This window comes from Peromyscus eremicus, chromosome 15 (assembly GCF_949786415.1).
Source record: "Peromyscus eremicus chromosome 15, PerEre_H2_v1, whole genome shotgun sequence".
Classification (NCBI taxonomy): Eukaryota; Metazoa; Chordata; class Mammalia; order Rodentia; family Cricetidae; genus Peromyscus; species Peromyscus eremicus.
In genome coordinates, this window is record NC_081431.1 from 59,259,346 (window position 1) to 59,282,192 (window position 22,847).

General features: G+C 43.8%; 1 protein-coding gene across 1 annotated transcript in view; it reads left to right on the forward strand.

Moving 5' to 3' along the window:
• The window catches only part of Zc3h11a (zinc finger CCCH-type containing 11A), a 28,879-nt gene extending 12,044 nt beyond the window's left edge, over positions 1 to 16,835 (forward strand). The window contains exons 7-15 of the mRNA XM_059281013.1: positions 31 to 141; positions 1,212 to 1,271; positions 3,228 to 3,326; positions 8,400 to 8,903; positions 9,602 to 9,684; positions 11,683 to 12,010; positions 13,438 to 13,604; positions 14,538 to 14,605; positions 14,977 to 16,835. Coding sequence (XP_059136996.1) covers positions 31 to 141; positions 1,212 to 1,271; positions 3,228 to 3,326; positions 8,400 to 8,903; positions 9,602 to 9,684; positions 11,683 to 12,010; positions 13,438 to 13,604; positions 14,538 to 14,605; positions 14,977 to 15,235 — 1,679 coding nt within the window. The 3' untranslated portion in view covers positions 15,236 to 16,835. The remainder of the gene's footprint in view (positions 1 to 30; positions 142 to 1,211; positions 1,272 to 3,227; positions 3,327 to 8,399; positions 8,904 to 9,601; positions 9,685 to 11,682; positions 12,011 to 13,437; positions 13,605 to 14,537; positions 14,606 to 14,976) is intronic.
• The last annotated feature ends 6,012 nt before the right edge of the window (positions 16,836 to 22,847 follow it).

Here is a 22,847-nt window from a genome sequence, read left to right on the forward strand (position 1 = left end):
TAGGTTATTTATTTGACTTTTCTCATTCAGAAAGCTCCTCAGGAGTTTCGAGCGCTTTACATCAGCCTCAGTCCAACCCAGGCCCTGAAAAGGAGAATGTTCGGACTGTGGTGAGGACAGTAACTCTCTCAAGCAAACAAGGTGCAGTATAGTAGGTCTCCAGAGTACTGGGGTCTACTTTTATGTAGTTGGGAACACAAAGCCCTTGGGTAGTATGTTCATGCCCTTTGGAGTTTTTGGAGAACCTGAAGTATTTTGATCATCTATAAGGATGAAAATTTGTACATTTGATCCTTTGTTTAAAAAGTTAGAATCCTTTCTTGCTCAGGCAACCTCACATTTATGTGTGTCTAATTTAACATGTTCTCTTTGCTTCAGCAAGTTTATTGGCTGCTCATTTTGAGTAAAGAATGTTGTTATATATTTAGAGTGATAGGAAAAATATCAGCCTTTTTACTGAATTGTTTAAAAACAAGGAATTGTCTTAGTTTGGGTTACTGTTGCTATGATGAAACACCATGATCAAAAGCAAGTTGGAGAGGGAAGGAATTTATTTGACTTACACTTCCATATTGCTGTTCATCATCAAAGGAAGTCAGGGCAGGAACTCAAACAGGACAGGAACCTGGAGGCAGGAGCTGCTGCAGAGGCCATGGAGGGGTGCTGCTTACTGGCTAGTTCTCATGGCTTGCTCAGCCTGCTTATAGAACCCAGGACCACCTGCCCAGGGATGGCGCCACCTACAGTGGGCATTCCCCCATTAATCACTAATTAATAAAATGCATGACAGGCTTGCCTGCAGCCTGATCTTATAGAGGCATTTTGTTAATTGACGTCCCCTCCTCTCAGATGACTTTAGCTTGTCAAATTGACATAAAACTATGTAGCACAGGAATATAACACATTAAATTGTACGTTTAAATGTTACATTTGAACCACAAACATTTCAGAGAAGGCTTACTTGCTCATATAATAATGTTAAATAGCTTTTCAAGGTGCATAAAGTTAGTTTGGCCAGAATCAGAGCCTCTCTCCATATGTTTGGCTATTGTTAATAATGCCATGCTGTTGCATGTTCCTTAGACTGTTGATTATTTTCTTGTTAAATGTGACAGAAGACTGAGATGTAATTTTCAAAATACCTCCTTAGCAGGCTCATGAATGTAAAGGAATCAGCTAACAGTGAACACATTTTATTTTTGCCATTTCAGAAGAGCCCTGGGTTAGACTGAGTCTTCCTGAGAGACTGGGAAAACGAAAATTTTCAGTAGGTGAGTTAGAATTTGTGTGTCTTCTGTCTGTGTGTTTGTGCATTAACATGTTCCCTTGTTGAGTCTTTTCAGACAAGCACCATCAGTGTTGGCCTGCTGGGCTGCCTGTACTCTTGACTGACAACATTATAAAATTTCCTGTGTGTGCTACAGCAGTTTGAAGTGTTCTAACTTAGTAGATTATGACCATGACTAATCTTTTCTTTTTGGTTGAGAGCTAAGCCATCTCCAGTCCATGACTGACTTTTTAGAAGGTCCTAGATTTAGTAATTACAGGCTTGAGCCAGACATGGTGACACGTGCCTTTAATCTTGGCACTCGGGAGCCAGAGGCAGGAGGGTCTTTGTGAGTTCAAGGCCAGTCTGGTCTTCATAGCTATTTCCAGGCCAGCCAAGACTACAAGACCCTTGTCTCCACTTGGATAAGCTAGAGAATATTAGAATATTACAGTTGGTCGATTCTCCTCCTCCTCCTCCTTCTTCTTTTTCTTCCTCCTCCTCTTCCCTCGCCTTCTCTTCCTCTTCCCTCTCCTCCTCCCCTTCCTCCTCATCCCTTCTCTTTTTTCCTTTTTTTTAATTTTTTTTATTTTTTTTATTTATTTTTATTTTTTTTTTATTTTTTATTTTTTTTTGGTTTTTCGAGACAGGGTTTCTCTGTGTAGCTTTGCGCCTGTCCTGGAACTCACTTGGTAGTCCAGGCTGGCCTCGAACTCACAGAGATCCGCCTGGCTCTGCCTCCCGAGTGCTGGGATTAAAGGCGTGCGCCACCACCGCCCGGCTAATTTTTTTTTATTTTTTAAAGGCATGATCTGATCATCTAACTACCACTCTAAGTCTTCATACCCCAGGAATAATAGGCATTGTAAGGGGCAGGAGAGATACAGCTCAGGGGTTAAGAGCACTGGCTGTTCTTCCAGAGGACCCAAGTTCAATTCCCAGCATGCACATGGCAGTTCACAACTGTTTGCAACTCCAGTTCCAGGGGATCTGGCACACTAACACAAACATATATGCAAGCAAAACACCTATGCACATAACAAAAATAAATCTTAAAAAATAGGCATCGTAAATTCTTTTACTATCTTCCTAACTGAATTTACTATGAATTCAAAGTTTAGTGGTCTCTTAGTTATGGTTACAATTGTTGTGACAAAATACCGTGACCAAAAAGCAGGCTGGGGAGGAAAGGGTTCATTTAGCTCATACACCATAACACTCACTATTCATCATCAACGGAAGTCAGGACAGGAACTGCAGCAAGGCTGATGCAGGTGGGAGCTGATGCAGAGGCCATGGAGGGGTGCTGCTTACTGCCTTGTTCCCCATGGCTCGTTCAGCCTGCTTTCTTATAGCACCCAGGACCACCAGCCTAGGGATGGCATCACCCACAGTGGGCCGAGCCCTCCCCTAATTAAGAAAATGCCTTACAGTTCGATTTTTTGGTTTTTCAAGACAGGGTTTCTCTGTGTAGCCCTGGCTCTCTTGGAACACTCTGTAGCCCAGGCTGGCCTCGAACTCACAGAGATCCGCCTGCCTCTGCCTCCCGAGTGCTGAGATTAAAGGTGTGCGCCACCACCGCCCTGCTCTACAGCCAGATCTCATGGAGGCATTTTCTCAAGTGAGTTCCCTCCTTTCAGGTGCCTGTAGCTTGTTAAGCTGTTATGAAACTGTCCAGCACCAGCGGTGAAGACACTCTCTCTTTGAGCCTTAGCTTCAGCCAGGGCTTAGGATCCTCTGTATGGAATTTTAGTTATCTGAAAAGTATCTCTTCATGTGTTTACATTTTTTGGTCTCCTAATTTTTTCTTTCTAGGGCATTTTGGCTTTTAACATTAAGTTAAAAAGGTGGTGAACAATTGCCGTTTAAACGCAGAAAACTTAATTGTCTGTTGTTAGCTCTTTCTTTTGTTTCACTTGGTTGAAGATTAAAATCTTAAAGTAAATCTCCCTATTTGTAGGTGGTGACAGTGATCCCCCATTAAAGCGAAGCCTTGCACAGAGGCTGGGGAAAAAGGTGGAAGCTCCAGAAACTAACTTTGATAAAGCACCAAAGAAAGGTAAGTGCTCGCTTTCTACCACGGTTTGTCTGTCTGTAACAGTGACAAGTCAGGCTGGCTGGGCACTGCTCACTCCTCACAAACACTTGAGTGCTTCCTCAACTTGATGCTAAGTAGTCAACATTGAACAGTGTTATCCACTTGTCAGCACTGGAGATTAAGGCTCCTGAAAGATACAGGAATAGCCACAATACTGTGATCAATACTGTGACAGGGAAAACAATGCATGCTCCTGTGAGAGCACATGGGAAGCATGCCCAGCATTATGCTCTGTTAGGGAAAACATCACAGAGGAAATGGTGTTGAAGTTCAAACCTAAAGGCAGGAATTGGCTGGGTGAAGTTGGAGGACCAGTGTGCATGCTAGTTTTAGTCAACTTGACATAATCTAGAGCTGTTTTGGATGGACTCAGTTGAGAAAATATCCCCACCAAATTGGCCTGTGAGCAAGCAGGTGGTACTTTTTCTTAATTGATGACTTAGGTGGGAGGGCCCAGCCCATTGTGAGTGGTACTGGCCCTGAGTGGTGGTACCACATATTACGAGAGAGCAGGTTTGAGCAGGCCATGGGGAGCAAGCCAGTAAGTAGCATTCCTCCGTGGCCTCTTCATCAGCTCTTGCCTCTAGGCTCCTGCCCTCACTTCTTCAGCAGTGGAGTGACCTGAGAGTTGTGAGCTGAAATAAACCCTTTCCTCTCCAAGTTGTTGATGGTCATGGTGTTTGATCACGGCAATAGAAACTAAGAAAACTAGGGTTTGTATTCAAGAGAAGAGTTGAGGAAGCATACACTCAAGGAACTAAAGGTTGCTAAACCATGGAATTGAGATGAAGGGCAGGACAACAAGGGAAGAAAAGGGAATTTGGTTAGAATCTTTTAAAGCCTTGTATGAGAATTTGAGCTTGTTCTAGTAGAGTAACAAACTATTGCAAGGGTATTTTAAAGGTATTGAGCTGGTGAGATGGCTCAGCTGTCAAAGTCCTTGCTGCAGTGTGATGGCCTGTGTTTATCCATGCAGCACCAGTGGATAGGAGAGCACTGACACCTGAAAGTTGTCCTCTGACTCTATACGTGTCCTACGTGAGGCACACTCGTCTGTCCTCACATACACACACAATAATAATAAAACCAATTGAAGAAGAAGAAGGGTTGGGGCCGGGTATAGTGGCCCACGCCTTTAATCTCAGCATTCAGGAGGCAGAGGCGGGTGGATCTCTGTGAGTTTGAGGCCAGCCTGGTCTACAGAGTAACAGGATAGGCACCAAAACAGCACAGAGAAACCCTGTCTCGAAAAACCAAAAAAAAAAAAAAAAAAAAAAAAAAAAAAAGAGGAAATCCAGTAAGAGGCATGCCGTATTATATGCTAAACTGTTGTGGACAGTTAGTTTCTAATAGGCTAGGTATGTAGATCAAGTCACAGGGTGTACATGGTCCCTGGAGTCAGTCAGCATTACCAAAAAGGGTGGGAAGAAATCATTTTCCAAGCAGTAGATAGCCAGTTGCATTCTGTCAGATGACAAAGAGTGAACAGAACATGGGCCACTCCTTGTTTTAGAGCAACATAAAAATACGGTAGTTTCTTTGTGTGTGTGTATGGTGGTAATCCCAGCACTTGGGAAACAGGTGGGGAGATCTTAGTGAATTTGAGGCCAACCTGACCAACACAATGAGTTCCAGGACAGCCATGGCTATGTAGAGACCCTTAAAAAAAAAAGAAAGAAAGAAAGAAAATAATTTCTTTATATTCTTGGATTCTTCCTGTAAATAGTAGTTCTGTTTAATAGTGGGAACTATATGAGCATATATATAAAGTGAATATCCATATATTCACATACTCTGCTTTTGTTGTTGTTTGTGGTGCCGTAGTTTCAAACCTAGAGCTTCACACATGCTAGGCAGCTGATCTACCATGTACTCTTATCCCCCCAGCTTTGCTTTATGCTATTCAGGATTTGATGTGATCGTTTTTATAGAAGAGTTTTAAATTGCGTATCTCTGGGCTTTCTGTATCATTTTATGCTAGCATCCTTAAGACTTGAGTCTGATGTTGCGCTTCTTACTTTCCTGTAAGAAAACCACCACCACCACCACCACCACCACCACCACCACCACCACCACCACCACCACCACCACCACCACTTTTCCTTAAGACAGGATCTCAGTTCTGTAGTCCAGGCTGGCCTCAAATTCATGGCAACCTTCCTGTCACAGCCTCCCAGATGCTGGTGGGATTACAGATGTGAGTTATCATTCTTAGCTTTATTCTCCAGAATTTTTAGGGTTTTCTGTCTCCCCGATTGATGTACTATTACTTCACTGTAGTGGATGTAAACACACTTGGCTGGCAAGCCAGGGGTTCAGTGGACCCTTTGAATCTAACTTGGCTTTTTTTGTTCTAAGTCCACGTAGTGAATAGTTGAAGCTTGAAGTAGCTAAGTGCTAGAGTACTTGATTAGCATGGTGGTGCCCTCAGTTTGATCCCTACTACCCTTAAAAACAAAAATATTTTAGTCTTTGTGGTCCACAATCTCTGTCACAGTTACTCAGTTCTGCCACTGTGGTGTGAAAGCAGCCATATGTAACATGAATATGTAAATGACTGAGTGGCTGTGTTCCAAGGAAACTATAGCCAGATTTGGCCTGTGGGCTGGCTATAGTTCACTTATCCTGAATGGCTGGTTGTAGACTAACGTTGTCTTTTTCATTACTTAGTCTTTCAAATGAGTTTATTTTGGCATTTGTCTTCAAAAGATTTTTGTTTTGATCTCCCTCCCTCCCTCCCTTCCTTAACAGCTTAATTTTTCTTAGGCTGCTCTGGAGTTTTCCAGTGAATCTGGGATTTTTGTTTGTTTGCTTGCTTGCTTAGTTCTGTTTCTGTATTTGTTTTTGAGATGCTGGAAATCAAGGCAGGTCCTATGCATGCTAGGCAAGCATTCTTCAATGAGGTGTATCCTCTACCCTAGTCCTTCCATTTCTACCCTAATGATTTCTCCATTGTTCACTATTACTTTTCATATTAGTTAACCTAGGCCTGGCAGTTTACTGTGCTGGTGAGTAGAATAGTGCTTGACTGTTCTTTTAGCGTTACATCTACTGTTTAAACATATCTACTGAAATAGATTCCTCACAGAAATTCTTAAAGATTACTCTATCATGGCATTCTTCTTTTCTCATTATTAGTGTAGATTATTTCTGTTTTTTTTTTTTAAAGATTTATTTATTATGTATACAGTGTTCTGTCTGTCTGCACATATGCCCGCATGCCAGAAGAGGACACCAGATCTCATTACAGATGGTTGTAAGCCACCATGTGGTTGCTGGGAATTGAACTCAGGACCTTTGGAAGAGCAAGCAGTGATCTTAACCTCTGAGCCATCTCTCCAGCCCTTATTTCTGTTTTTAATGTCTTTATAATTTCAATGACATTTTGGTAGGGATGAGAAACAAGTCTCCAGTTCACCATTAACCATGTACTTTCTTTGATTACTTTGAGATTAGATTGTCATTGTGAAATGGAAGAAAAAACTACAGTTACAATTCTTTTTTCAGATTTATTTATTTTATATGTATGAATTGTCTGCTTGTGTGTAGGTGCATCACATGTATGCCTGGTGTCTGTAGAGGTCAGAATAGGGTGTCAGATCCCCTAGAACTTGAGTTACAGATAGTTGTGAGCAGCCATGTGGGTGCTGGGAATGGAACCTTAACCACGGAGCCATCTCTACAGCCCCACCATCATTTTAAAAATCTAATGAGAAGGAAGTTGTGGTAGCCCTTTATCTCAGTACTCATAAAACTGAGACAGGAGAATGGTGAGTTTGAGGTTACCATATTCCAGCAAGACCCTATCACAAAAGACTTAGTAATCACTGGAAACATAAAGAGATAATTCACTATTTGAGTACTTACTTTGTCGTGAGTACTTTGCTCTTTGGTTCATCATTGATTGTTGTCAGAAAGCGTCATCCAGTATGTTTGGAGGTTCTGGCAGTTCCAGGACTCTGATCATTGTATCACCAGAGAAACTCACTAGACTGGAGGTTGAGAATCCAAACTGAGCTGAGTTAAGACTGACCTTTTAAATAAACTCTCTGTTTAAACAAGAGCATCAGAAGTCGTGGTTCACGCCTATAATCCCCGAGGCTAAGGCAGGATGATTGCTCTAAACTTGGACTATGTCATATCAGGGATTCGTAGGCCAGTCTGGGTTACAGAGACAGAGACACAGACAGAAATGAGACTAGTGGGGGAATACCAAGTTCACAAAGTTCCAGAACATGCTATATTTAGGAGCTTGGGGTGTAGTTTGTTTTTGAATTTTAATTAAAATCTCTTACTGGTTAGTCTTTGTGTGTTCGTGCATGCATGCATGTGTATCATCTCTCTTTTAATTCTACATCAGTTCATTATTTCCTTTCTTGGCCCTCCAGTAGTGAGAATGATTGTCTAATGTGACATTTGTTCCCTGTTTTAAATAGTTGTAGGCTCTTTTGAGGTCTGGGGGTGCAGGTCAGATTTGTGGCCTTTGGGTTTTGTTTAGTTTTTGTCTTGTCACCAGTTTTATTTTGCCTCTTCCTTTTCGTGTTTTAAATGTCACTTCATGAAAGTTTGCTTTGACCAGTTCCTAGACGGTGGTTGATGTTCTCACTGTGTGCTTCAAAGCAGTTTCCATTGCCGGACTTGCCGACAGCTCATTTAGTTACTGGGGTTTGGCAGACTATAGACCACACCTGGGCAGAGGGATGCTTGGCTTAGTACCGTGTCTAGCCATGTGTCCAGTGCAAGTTTTATATACATATGAGTGAATGGAGGGCTCATTGCTCCTTTTACTTAAGGTTTATAATGGTGTAGGTTTCTCCACTGATAAATGATTCTCAGCCATTTGTGTTGTATTTCTGGATAGAAATACCAATCAGTAGGTTTGTCTCTAGAGATTTTCTTGCAGTTGTCTACAATTGAGAGTGAACCTAATGCTGTGCATGAGGCAACTGATGCCTCTCCCTGTATTTTCTAAATTAGAGAGATCATAAGTCATTGAGAAACAAGAGTGTAAATATATGTTCCTTCCCAAAACAGAGAGAGTTAACAAAGCTGGTGAGATCCACGTGAAGACACTGGAAGAAATTCTTCTTGAAAGAGCCAGTCAGAAACGTGGAGAATTCCAAACTAAACTGAAGACAGAAGAGCCTTCCCGGACTGACGAGTCTCCATCAGGAACCAAAAGCTCTTCCTCAGTGCGGATCAAAACCTTCTCTGAGGTCCTGGCTGAAAAGAAACATCGGCAGCAGGAAATGGAGAGACAGAAATCCAAAAAGGATACAGGTTGCCCCAAGTTGACAGCAGATACTGACGTGAAGAAGACAGTGAGTCTGTTACCTGTTGCTGTCAGCAAAGGACAGCCCGAGGAGCCTGCGGGAAGGGCCAGGTCTATGCAGGAGGTGCACATAAAGACGCTGGAGGAAATCAAGCTGGAGAAGGCCCTGAGGGTACAGCGAAGCTCTGAGAGCAGTACCGGCTCCCGGCCTCCAGCTGAGGCTGTTCCTGGGGCGAAGAGGCTGCTCCGCATCACCAAAAGAGCAGGTCTGTAGAGCCCTCCAAGCAGCAGGACTGATCTAAAGCACAGGACAGGACCTCCAGGAGCTGGGGTGGTTCTTGACAAACTTTTCCTAACTGAGGGAATTGGAGGCAGCGGATTCAGTAGAGTAAGCTGTTTCTAGTAGCAGTTTGTAGTGGTATGGCGTGTGGGTGTTTTCTTGAGGTTCTGTAGGCCCGCCCCATCTCTTAGCTGTGCGTTTCTTTCTTGTTTCCGTTACTACTCTGAGTTTCCTTTCTGTGCTCTAATAAAACACTGACCAAAAGCAGCAGGGCTAGGGAGGCTACTTGGTTTACATTTCCCGATCACCAGTCCATCATTGAGGGAAGTCAAGACAGGAACCTGGAGGCAGGAACTGAAGCAGAGGCCATGGAGGAGTGCTGCATACTCGTCTGCTTCCCATGGCATGCTCAGTCTGCTTTTTATACAGCCAGGACCAATTGCCCAGGGGTGGCACTTCCCATGGTGGGCTGGACCCTCCTGTATCAGTTACCAATCAAGAAAATGCCCCACAGGCTAGTCTGATAGAGACATTTTCTCAGCTGAGGCTCCCTCTTCCCAGATGTCCGTAGCTTGTGTTCACAGAAAAGCTGGTCAGTACAATTGTATTCATTAAGAAAAGTTTTAATTTCAGTTCATTCCTCACATCCTGATTAAAGCAATGGTGTTTTTAATGTGAATACAGGTGCAAACGAAGAGAAAAACCTAGAGCTCCAAGGCAGTGACATTGCTTCTCAGAGCACTGTGACGGAAACAGAGCCTAGTGAGGTAAGCTTGTCTGTCAGATATGCTCTCGGCAGACCAAGATGCGGTGAATGCTGTGTGCTTTTAGTTGTAGGGTACACTAAGTTTCTGTCAACCATCTCACTGGTAGGGTGAGTATGGTTTTCATTGTTTTGTTTTGGGTCATGTTTTTGTCGTTTAGTTTCTTTTGGAGAGTTTTGAAGACAGTTTCTCACTATGTTGCTTGAACTCTGCCTGCCTCAGCCAGCCTCATTCCATAGTGCAGATTACAACCTCCACTACAGTGCCCAGTACTGTGGTCATCATTTTCTATGGAAGTTTCTTTTTGGTTTGGGGTTATTTTTTGTTTTTTGTTTTTTTTTTAAATGAGTTTTTTTGTTTGTTTTGTTTTTTAGATTTATTTATTATATATACAGTTTTCTATCTGCATGTATGCCTGCATACCAGAAGAGGGCACAAGATCTCATTACAGATGGTTGTGAGCCACCATGTGGGTGCTGGGAATTGAACTCAGGACCTCTGGAAGAGCAGCCAGTGCCATTAACCTCTGAGCCATCTCTCCAGCCCCGATTTTTGGTTTTTAAAATAGGGGCTATGTGGCCCTGTACTGGAACTCACTGTGTAGACCCAACCGGTCTCCAACTCACATAGATCTGCCTGCCTCTTCCTTCTGTTTGCTGAGATTATAGGTTTGCACCACCACTGCCCAGCATCTGTAGAAGATTCTTACAGTTGTTTGTGTGTTAGTTTTCTTAGTTTTTTAACTGGCTGTTAATATTTTGCTGCACATCATGTAAAACTTGACCTTTTTCCCCAAGATTTATTTACTTTATGAAATACACATGTACATGTGTGTATGTATGTATATCTGCATGTATGCACACTGTGGCACCATGTGTGTTTATGGTGTCTGCAGAGGCCAGAAGAAGGCATCAGATCCCCGGAACTGGAGTTAAGGATGGTTGTGAACTGACATGTCTGTGTTGGGAAATGAACCTGGGTTCTTTGCAAGAGCAGCAGGTATTCTTAACCACTGACCCATCTGTCCAGCTCCCACTTTTTCGAGACGGTGTCTCAGATAGCTCAGGCTAGCTTCAAGCTAGCTATGTAGCCAAGGACCTTGAACTGATTCTCCTGCCTCTGCTACCAGAGTGCTGTGATGACTGGTATGTGCCACCACATTCAGCTAGGATTTTTTTCTTTAGAAAGAATGAACAACCTAGGCATGGTGACACAAGCTTGTGTCAGTCCTAGGCTTTGGGACTGCAAGGCTGAGGTAGGACACTCGTTAGTGGAGGCCATTCTGGGCTACACAGTCAGGTTAGTTTTGTTTTGTTTTTTTTTTTTCTCAAAAACAAAGGATAAATGCTGTAATAATTTCTCTCCTACCTCTCCTTTAAGCTTTTTGTTATATAAGTAGATTTAATACTCAACTCAGGTTGAGAGATGTACAGTATATCATTTTGCAGCTTGCTCTAGCTTTAGTAATTCCTTAAGGTGTTCGTTTTTTACTGGCTCTAATTTGTGACTAGAAGGTCTTTCTGGACATTGAGATTTTCACACAGTTGTTACAGTATCTTGACATAAACCTTAATGTATAGTGTCTTAATTACTATCATTTGGGTTTTCTTTCTTTTTTAGTTTTTTCGAGACAGGGTTTCTCTGTGTAGCTTTGCGCCTTTCCTGGATCTCGCTCTGTAGACCAGGCTGGCCTCGAACTCACAGAGATCTGCCTGCCTCTGCCTCTCGAGTGCTGGGATTAAAGGCATGCGCCACCACCGCCCAGCTCATTTGTGTTTTCTTGGGGTCATAATTACATAGCCAATAGAATCTAGGTTTTTTTATTGATTCACATATCTTCATTTCCAATCTTTCACACTTAACAGCATATCTTCTGTTTAATATCAAATAATCAGCTTCCTTATTATTCTGAATCATGTAATACTCTGCCTAGCTTAGATATTCACTCAGCACTATAAATGAGAAAGTAGGGTTTAATTCTTTGATTGAATTTTTCCACAGACTTCAGATGAGACCATAAGTGATACCACAAAAATTCCAGTCAATAGATGTGACACTGTCAGAGAGAAGCACACTGAGAAAGAGCAGGAGGCAGGAGCCTCGCAGAAGGAGAAGCCAGCCTTGACGCCTGTCCCCGGAGACGGGGCCTCGTACTTTACCCGGGTGGTGGGGAAGCCCGTGCTCACTGCTGTATCAGGCATCACACGGCACCTGGCTAAGCGGCTCCCCACAGAGTCGTCCCAAAAGGGGGAGGTAGAAACCTCTGGAATTGGGGACTCCATACTGAATGTGAAATGTGCAGCACAGACTTTGGAAAAAAGGAGTAAAGGTGAGTGATTTTGCCACCTTTATCATAGCACAATGACCAAATCTCAGTCACTGGCAACTATGGGGTTGAATCTCGTGTGCACCGAGGTCACACCAACAGGTGGTAATACAGTCATCTGCAGAGATGAAACTTAGGCAGAGTTCTTTTCCACAACTTAAAACTAACTGCTGGAGGGGTTGGTGGGTTAGTGGGTTGGTGGGTTGGTTGGTTGGTGGGTGGGTGGGTGGGTGGGTGGGTTGGTGGGTTGGTTTTGCCTTCTTTGGGGCTATAGCTGTAGCTCAGCTATTAGTACTTGTCTAGTATGCACAAAGCCCTGGGTTCCATTACAGCAGCACAGAAAAACCATGTCTGGTGAAACACACCTGTAATCCCAGCTCAGTTTGTCTTAGGGTCTCAGGAGGAACAGAACCAGTAGCATGAATGCAGAAGAGGGGTTTATTAGATTGGTTTTCATGGTAAAGTCCGGGTAGTCCAGTAGAGGCTGTGCTACACTAGAGAGGCCAACCGAGGTGGAGTGCCTCGGTAGTCGTCGTCGTCGTGGCTTGTCAGTCAGCCAGTTGTTTGGTGAGGGTTTGAGTCTGGGTTTTGGCAGCTTGAGTCCCATGGCTGCTGGAGGAGGATTCTCTTTCAGGACGTACTTTGAATGTTCTGGATTGTTTCTGTGCATCTGCATACTGATATCATGGAGCTCACTCTTTTCCTCTGTTGCTTTATCCAAAGACACTAGACCCAAACAGCATTATTATTTTCTTTACTGTCCCACAAACATTCAAAGTTTTATGATTAGAATCACCAAATCCTTGCTCTTCTCAAGAGGTGAAGCAAGAAGTGGAAACAGGAGGATCAGAAGTTCATAGTCATCTTCACCCACATGATTGGAGGGTAGCCTGGGTTACCTGAGACCTTGTCTCAGAAAAAGAAAAACATAAAAGCTCCATTCAGAACTTCTGTGGTGCATTTTTCTTCCGGTGTTTTGAATAGGGTCTTACTATCCATCCCCAGATGGCCTCAGACTCAGTTCTCCCTCAGCCTCCTGGGTGCTGGGATTACAGGTGTGCAGCTGCAGTCAGCTTTTCCTCTCCTTTTGCAGAAGGAAATACTATTATTGAATGTGGTAGTGACATTGAATGAAGAGTATGTCATGGTGACCTGTGTGGTAGATCTTTTTCATTCAGGCAGTTTGCTCTTTTGGTATTGCTTTTTTTGTTATTCTTAAGACCGGGTCTCTGTGTAGCCTTGGCTCTCCTGGAACTCACAGTTCTGGCCTCAGACTCAACAGAGGTCCTCCTGCCTCTGTCTCCCGGTGCTGGGGTATACCGTGCCCGGCAACTCTTTTGGTATTTCTACTACTGAAGGCGTTGTATCCTATTCTCAGGATGTGAAAGAGATCACCTGGTTGCTAATCAGATATGTTCTGTCTCCTGTAGCCAAACCCAAAGTAAATGTGAAGCCGTCTGTGGTCAAGGTGGTTTCATCTCCCAAACTGGCTCCAAAACGCAAGGCAGTGGAGGTGCACCCGGCTGTCATTGCAGCGGTGAAGCCGCTCAGCACCAGCAGTGTCCTGCAGGAAAGCCCCGCCAAGAAAGCGGCTGTGGTAAGAACTGACCCACTACAGTGGTGCTGGACTCTAGGGTAGGATTGCCCTTTGGCTGTTAGTTTGCGTCTCACACTTCTACTATTTCCTGAGCATTGGCTTCTCAGACTGTGGCTCTAGTAACTAGAGTCTGGTTGGAGATTTGAGAAGAGGCAGGCGGTATTTTGCTTACTTACATACTCAGCCTCTAGATCATTGGTTCTTGGGTTCCTAGGATTAAAGAATGGTAGCCTCTGGGCTGGAGATACAGCTCAGTGCAAGATCCTAGGTTACACCCCCCCACCGCCAAACCCAAAAACTAGCTGTGATTCTAAGAAGGCAACAAAAGAAAATACGCTCTTGGGGGTGAAAAAAAGGCCTGACTCGAAGCTAGACAGTGGGGAGGCAGAGGCTGGTAGAACTCTGAGTTCAAGGCCAACTTGTCTACCTTCGGAAGTGTGGTACAGCCAAAGCTACATAGTCAAGCCCTGTCTCCAAAAAAAAAAAAACCTTGTAAAAGCCTTGAAGTCTGGGGACATGGTTCAGTGGGTAAGAGTGCTTGCTAAACAAGTATGAGCACCTGAGTTTGAATCCCTTAGCACCTACATAAAAAAAGCCAGTGTGGCCATACACTTGCCTGTAACCCCAACATTGAGGGATAGAGACAGCTGTATCTCAAAAGATCACTGGCCAGCCAGCATAACTTGAAACCATGAGCTTGAAGTTCAGTAAGAGACTAACTTCCCACAGAAGTGAAGGAGAGAGAATAGAGGACTCTCTGAACTCTACATACTCGCACATGGGCTCTTGCGCGCGCGCACACGTGCACACGTGCACACACACACACACACACACACACACACACACACACACACGCACGCACACACACAGCATACAAACACCAGCGAGAGAAGCATAACTCTCAGAGAGTTTTACCTTCCTCTTCCTTTGTAGGCTGTGGTCCCCCTTCTCTCTGAGGATACATCCATCGCCATGTCTGAGACAGAAAAACCTAAGGACAGGTAATGTCTTCTTAACCAAACTCCAGGCCATTACTGATTTTCCTCTTTGTCAAAAAATGCGAAAAGTCACTGAACATTTACAGGTTAGCTACCTCTAAAGCTAACTCCACACTGAGGGCAAAAAAGCATGAAATTGGAGGTTGCTCCTCTTCAGCACTGCTGTTGATGTTCGCCCTTATTGGTGAAAGATACTTTAAATACCTGGCTAAGTTCCAAAGGAACTGGATTCCCAGTTAGTGAAACAGTAACAATTTTTCACTAGCTGTCCCCTAGGCCGCACAACCATGGTTAACTGTTTGTTTAAACGCTGTTTAGTGTTGAACCGTGGAGGAAGGGCACTGCTGGGCTAACAGTCTGCTTTCCACTTACAGTTTTGTGCTGCCTTCAACCCAGTCCTCTTCAGAACCCTTGCTCCCAGAAGGATCTGGCCCTTCCTCATCCCAGGTGGCATCCAAACCTCGCCGACTGAGCTCTGCCTCAGCAGGAAAGCCTCCACTCTCTGTGGAAGATGATTTTGAGAAACTAATATGGGAAATTTCAGGAGGCAAATTAGAAGCTGAGATTGACTTGGATCCTGGCAAAGATGAAGACGACCTTCTGCTTGAGCTCTCAGAGATGATTGACAGCTGAAGCTGATGGTGAGGACGCTTTAAAGGAAAAAAAAAAAAAAAAAACAACCCTCACCAAAACTGGACTTAGTTTCATCTATTCTAACATTTGCCTGAGGTGATCATTTCTTTAGTCTCAAATTTTGCCCAAATCAAAAGTATACCTCTGAAGTACCCGTGTGTGTCCTGGTTCCCCTGGGGTCAGATCTTTACATCCCTTGATGACTGTTTGTCCATTTGATGCCATTGTTTAGTATCTTTGAGAAGAAAGTTCTGTAATGCCCTTCTCTCCACACGAGACTGAGCTCCCAATGAAATGGTGCAAGAGAACTCAGTGGCTCCTTGAGGCGTTTGTCAGTGTGGGCGATCTTCCCTTTGCTGTATTTATTTATGTATTGTCTTAAGATTATCAGAGTTGAAAATGAAGACAGCTGCTAACCATTGTGGACCAAATGTCATGCTACCACTAAACAAAAGACCCACTCCGTCTATGTTAAATTGTATGTCTTTTTAAAGGTATTTGGAGATTCGTCTAAGCTTTAAAGAGGGCCGAGCGGCTCGAGAACCTGAGATATGGACAGAACTCTGGACCCGGTCCTGTTGCATTAGCTGCTCCATAAGCCTCTGAAGAGCAATAGCTAATTTATTATTACTGTAATTTTTTAAAGGCTTTAAAGTGCCTCAGGGGTCCCCTGAAACGAATTTTCTACTTCTGGGATTCCCTGGATTCTTTATAAGATGGTGACATGACTAGGGAAATTCTTTTTTTAGTGTGAAAATTGTCCCTTTTCTTCAATACCTTTCTCCTACTGGCATTGAATTATCACAGAGACAGAAAATTGGTAAATTTTATAATTTCTAACTCTCCCAGGAAACTCCTCTTGCCTAGTATTTATTTGATGTGCTTTAACCATGGGAGGAGGGGAAAAAAAAACCAACCTCATTCAAGCTGCCAGTATTGATCTCCGGACTGGAGCAGTACACTGGGCTGTGCTGTCTGTCACAGGGATGGCGAGATGCTCTGGGGTGTATTGGATACCTCCAGTTTCTTCATTTCTGGATTGAGTTTTCTTTTCTTGATGTTGGTCTTCATATCACCTCAAGGTTTAGACTTGTGAAGGAACAAGTCTGATGAGGGTAATAGTCTTGAAATGAGACACTGTACAGAATTGGAAGGCGGAAAGAAAGACTTGTTCATTGTGATACTTTCTGTAGGCGGCCAGTTTGTTTCTCCTAGGGAAATCCTGGACCGCCCATCGTCATGTTGGCTCCTAAGGAACTGCTGTTGTAAGCGGCTCATCAAGAGTTGAAGTTCATGTAGCCTTGTTGGGAATATGGAAAAGGAAGAAAGCCACAGGACTGCCCGTTCAGTCTGGGAAGATCTGGATGATTCTGCACATGCAAAAATGACTTGAAATTTATGTATAGACGCTTGTACCAATCCATCTTCAGCTGACTGAATGTTGTAAGATAGCCCTTCTCCAAAGCAGGGGTGGAATGTTCTGCTTTCACCACACATTTTATAAACACATTTCCTTTTTTGAATTGACCTATAGATTGTAGGTCCCTTTTGTATATAACCTCTATTCTTTTGCTTTAAAAGAAAGTCTGTTCATATTTAATGCCCTGTATTAGTCAATGATTTTCGCTTATTTGAACCATTTGCCATTACCGAAAGAGAAATACTTATTTGTGTTTTAAATAAAACTGATATAGGAAATCTTTAGTTCTTATCATTATAACTTAAGTGATGCTATTTTTTAAAAGGAGGGCAGGTTTAAAAGTGATCTTTTTTTTTTTTTTTTTTTTTTTTTCCTCGAGACAGGGTTTCTCTGTGTAGCTTTGCGCCTTTCCTGGAACTCACTTGGTAGCCCAGGCTGGCCTCGAACTCACAGAGATCCGCCTGGCTCTGCCTCCCGAGTGCTGGGATTAAAGGCGTGCGCCACCACCGCCCGGCTAAAAGTGATCTTAATATTCAGTGATTGAGAATTTTCGAGCATGAAGATGGAAGAAAATGTTTAATTCGAAGAGTACAGGTTTTACAATCTGTATACTGACTTCTTACTGTTACAAAAATACATGTAAATTTTTAGTAACCAAAGACAGTAAGTTTTTTCCTCCTACTATCCTAGTAGTCCCCAGGCTGAGGCTGTAACTTAGCAGTGGACCATTGGCCTAGTGTACATGAGGCTTGGTCCAGCCTAATGCTGTCCCCCACATATCCCCAAAAGGTTCCATCAAGTTGAATGAACTCTCCATGTACATATCTTAATGGTCATAGATCAAATGTTGCAGCTTAGCTCTGCCCCAAATTTTGGAGATAGTTTTACAGTTTATATTTTTTCAAGATTAGGCCAGATGTGGTGGCACATGCCTTTAATCCCAAGCAGAAGCAGGAGGGTCTCTGAATTCCAGGCCAAAAAAGAAAAGACAACAAGATTAAAATCTGTGAAATTCTGACCTTAACAATAGCGTCTCTCATGTGGCTCTGTGCATTCTCATCTCTGCCAGCCTCGGGAGCTCCCATAGAGAGAAGGCTAACACAAAGAGCTAACTACAGTTCACACACGAAGCTTGAGTTATGTGGACCAGACTCCTGGGATCCCATTCTGAAACTATTGCTTCACTTCATCTGAATAATTCTGCAGTTATTTAAGTGTGATGCCCTTGAATTTGGCAGTTTAACAGAAGGAAATTCGTGCTTACTAGATAACAATAATAACAGTTCCTGAGGACCCATTTTGAAACAATCTACAGAAAGGTCACTGCTAGCTTCCAGGACCAGTCTTCTCAAGCCCAACTGTGTGTGTAGACCAGCTTCTGCAGCTCAGGCTGACCTGCCTTTCTGGAGTCTGTTGCCTCCACCACCCAAGTGCTTGGATGAAAGATGACCCACACCTGGTTCGTGTGGTGCTAGGGATTGACCCCAGAGTCTGGTGCTGAGCTACAGCCCAAACCCTGCAGCTGATTGTTAATTTGCAAAGTGATGTCAGGGGCCGGTGCTGCTGGAGAGATGGCTCAGCTGAGAGAGGCACTTGACTCAATCCTGGCAACCAGAGTCCAACAGAGAGAGATAACTGTGTTGTCCTCTGACTCCCTATGCTTGTGCCGTGTCACATGCTCCTAGCCCCTAAAAACAAGTTTCTAATAATTAAAAGAGCCAGTGACTTAGGACCACCAAGCCTGGTGACCTGAGTTCAACCCTTAACACTATAGTAAAATGAGCAAAAAATCTGCCTTGATTCCCAAGCAGCAATCTAGGATTTTATGGTCTTTGGTTGTTTTGGTTTTTTTTGGTGCTTTTTTATTTTTTTTATTAAAGGTTTCAGAAGTCTACTGAATAGGCCTATTATTAATCTGTGTTTGGTTAGATTTAATTCCCAAGATGGAGTGAGTGTGGCAGTGAGCAAAAAGCGGTGAATTAAAACTACTGCCTCCGTCCTGGGGTTCTTTTTTTTTTTTGTTTTTGGTCTTTACTTTGTTCCCAACTAGCAGTAAAATAGTCCATTGAACTTGCAGGTCTGCAGTCAAGGGAGCTAGAAAAGAGCTTTTAGAAAGGGTTTTTGCATGAAGGATAAGGAACTAAACGGATTAGGGAAACATTTAACTCGAACAAGACTGTTTCAGTGGAAGGACAGGGAAACAGAGACCCTTACCTGATGGGGCAGTCACTTGTCTGCTTTGAGAGCTCAGAGGAAATGGGTCACCTTTCAAAAAGCCACCAGGAGGAAACGTTAGATGTGTTGACGTTGACTGCGAGTATTTGGGAGTCTTCCCCCCCCCCCCCCTTGAAGGAGCACAGAGCAATTTGAACTTACACTAATTAAATACTTTTGGTCATCAAGGATAGATGAGTCTAAGTCAAATTCCTGCTCTTAAGTACTTAAGCAGTTTTGAGAGGATGTGTGCGAGTATGTGTGCACGAGTGTGTGTGTGTGGATGCCACTTGTGTGGGGATTCCTGCAGAGGACAGCAGATCACCAGAGTCCTTGGAACTGGAGTTACAGGCAGTTGGCTGGCCTGGAACTTGATTTGTAGACCAGGCTGCCCTGTCTTTAATCCTGCTGGGCCACCTGTGGACCACCATGCCCAGCTTTACATAGACATTTTAGGTAGATAATACTCCAGACAAAATGAAGAATGAGCTAGAGTTTTAGTAGCTCTAGTTTAGTAGTTTTAGTTTTTATTTCTTATTTTACTCATATCTCATATGGCCTTATACTTTTGATCCTTCTGCCTCTGCCTCTGAAATGTTGGGATTACAGATGGGCATCCCCATGTCTGGTTTATGTAGTACTGGATTTGAACCCAGGGCTTTGAACATGTGGAGCAAGCACTTGCCAACACCTCACCTTAAACAGCACAGAGTGATGCTTGTATATATACTTGGTAATGCCCCAGCCCTCACGCAGGGATCCTGTCTTTTGCCCTCTGCCTCTGTTAAGTTATTTTTTCTTTTGAGACGGTCTCCCCACATAGCTCTGGCTGTCCTGGAATTCACTGTAGGCCAGATTAGCCTCAAACTCAGAGTTCTGCCTTCCTCTGCTAGGATTAAAGGTATGCACCACCACCACCATGTGTGTATTTTGCCTGCATGTATGTCTGCACCATTTGCGTGCCTGGTGCAGAAGAGGGTGCCAGATGCCCTGGAGCTGGAGTGGTTGTAAGCTACCATGTGGGTGCTGGGAACCAAACCTGGGTCCTCTGCAAGTACAATGAGTCCTCTTAACTGGGAGCCATCTCTTCAGTCCCTGCCTTCGTTAATGTTTATGTGGCCTCCTACGTAAGAGGCCATGACCATTGGATTGCTTCTTCCCAAACCTTCCTTTTTCTTCAAACAAGGTTGATGTCTATCCACTAGGCATATACTCTTCATTTACTCTCTATTTTACTTGTTTGCCAGCTGGGCATGGTGGCACATACCATTAATCCTAGCACTTGGGAGGCAGAGGCAGGTGAGCTCAGGGCCAGCCTGGTCTACGTAGTTCAGGACAGCCAGGGTTATGTAGAGACCCTGTCTCAATGTCCCTCTCCAAAAACTTGTTCACCAGTACTTCCCTCGCAGAGCGGGTGCAGGTCAGAGGGGGCATGCTTGTCTAGCATGCGGAAGACCCTGGAGAAGAGGGCATGTTTAAGACAGATCTTTACTTGTCTTTAAAGTCTCTGGCTAATCAGTGCATTAGTTCTCCCAGGCTGCCATATGTTACTACAAACTAAATAGCTCAACAGATACCTCAGTTCAGAGTAAAGGCCTGGCCAGCTAGATGGCAGTGGTATTTCTAGTGTGGCTCTTTCTGGCTGTGGGTAGCTGCTGGCAGTGATCTCACATGGCCTTTCTTCTGTTCCCATGGAGAAACGGAGGCCTCTGGGCTGTCTTTGTTTTGTTTTTGTTTGACTGGGCGTGGGACCCAGGACCTCAAGTATGCAAGGCAAGTACTCGGCTCTGACCTACATCTCCAGCCCCTCTTTCTCCTCTAAGGACTCTTCAACAGCCCTATCTCAAACTAACAAATAGTTAGAAACAGAAACGAACCGCCTTATCTTCAAACACAGCTGAAGTACTAGGGGGTGGAGCTTCAACAGCTGAGTCCATAACAGGAGAAACATAAATGTTTGTTGAGTGAGTCGTTCTCGACTCATTGCAGGGCTTGCTGATCTTTTCTGCGCTGCCCTGTAACTCCTTAATAGCCGTGTTATGCTTTCAATTAGTCCCAGCTGCTCAACAAGTTGTGAGGCTTCCAGGTGAAGCAGAACTTCACCTGAATGGAGAGAGGCCTTTTTTTGGTTTTTCGAGACAGGGTTTCTCTGTGTAGCTTTGCGCCTTTCCTGGATCTCGCTCTGTAGACCAGGCTGGCCTCGAACTCACAGAGATCCTCCTGGCTCTGCCTCCCAAGTGCTGGGATTAAAGGCGTGCGCCACCATCACCCGGCTAAGGTCTTTAAAACATTTATTTGGGAAGTGGCTGGCGATGTAGTGAATGCCTGTAGTCCCAGCAATCAGAAAGCAGAGGCAGGAGGATTAGGAGTTCAAGGCCAGCTATGGCTACAAAGGAATTTGAGCCAATCTGGAGTATGAGAGACACATGAGACAGCATGTCAATCAGATTAAATCAGGAGTATTTCTCTTTGAGCTAGTGCTCCTCAAGCATATTTTACAGACATCAGGAGGGGCATGAAAATCTCAAGATTTACAAGGATATTATGATTAATTGCAACGTAAAAGAAACCAAGGTTTTGCCTAATTTTCTATTATTGAATATATTCATTGAATTGTGACACATTCATTCATATATATCAGCAAATACAGTATATAAAATGACATTCTGAGGATTAGAGACCACCGCCCTGCATAAATCTTTTTTTAAATGACATTCTGCACTTTATTAAAATTTATTTTGGTGTTGTTTTCTGAGGCAGAGTTTCCCTGTGTAGCCCTGGTTGTCCTGGAACTCGTTTTGTAGACCAGGCTGGCCTTGCTTTCAGAGATCTATCTGCCTGCCTCTGCCTCCTGAGTGCTGGGATCAAAGGCACCACCGTGCCTAGCTATTAGGAAAATTTTCAAACAGAATGACAAAGTTTTAGAATAAAATCCAGGTAGTTACCTACCTTTAACAATTATAGTTTCAAGGCTGGGAGGTGAAACAAATAACCCACATGGGGTTAAAATTGATAAACTTAAGTTGTAAATTTAAGTCAAAACATGTATGTTGCCGAGCGGTGGTTGCCGGGTGGTGGTGGCGCACACCTTTAATCCCAGGACTCGGGAGGCAGAGGCAGATGGGTCTCTGTGAGTTCGAGGCCAGCCTGGGCTACAGAGCAAGATCCAGGACAGCCAGGGCTACACAGAGAAACTGTGTCTTAACAATAATTATAATAATGTTTTAAAAAATAAGATGATCTGATTCTAATGTGGGTATGAAAAAAAGGAAAATTCTATACTGACTTCTAGTTCACCCAATAAAATATAAATTTAGAAGACTTACAGTAGTGACATTGGTTTCTAAGTAAACACGGGATAACAGGACAAATAGAAACTATACAGAACCAATCAAAAACCCCTAGAAAGGTCCACGGCCCTCCACCAAGTCCAGAACACCCTATTTGTACTTATAATGTGTGTTCACATGCATGGAAGTGTTCATTTTGTTTTTAATTTTTCAAAGATGGGGTTTCTCTATACAGCCCTGGCTGTCCTAGAACTCTGTAGACCAGGCTGGCCTCGAACTCACAGAGATCCGCCTGCCTCTGCCTCCCGAGTGCTGGGATTAAAGGCGTGCGCCACAGTGTCCAGCAAGTGTATGGTTTTTAATGCATGGCGCACGTGTGGAGGTCAGTTTTCAGGAGTTGGCTCTTCCTCCAACCCTTACACAGAATTCAGGGATTGAACTCAGGTCGCCACTTTGCATGGCAAGTGCCTTTACCTGACGAGTCATCTTGTCGGCCCTGCAAAATTATTTTTTTTTTTAAAGAAAAATCATACACCGGGCGGTGGTGGTGCATGTCTTTAATCCCCAGCACTGGGCAGGCAGAGGCAGGTGGATCTCTGAGATCGAGGCCAGCCTGGGCTACAGAGTGAGTTCCAGGACAGAAAGGACTAAACAGAGAAACCCTGACTTGAAAAACAACAACAAAAAA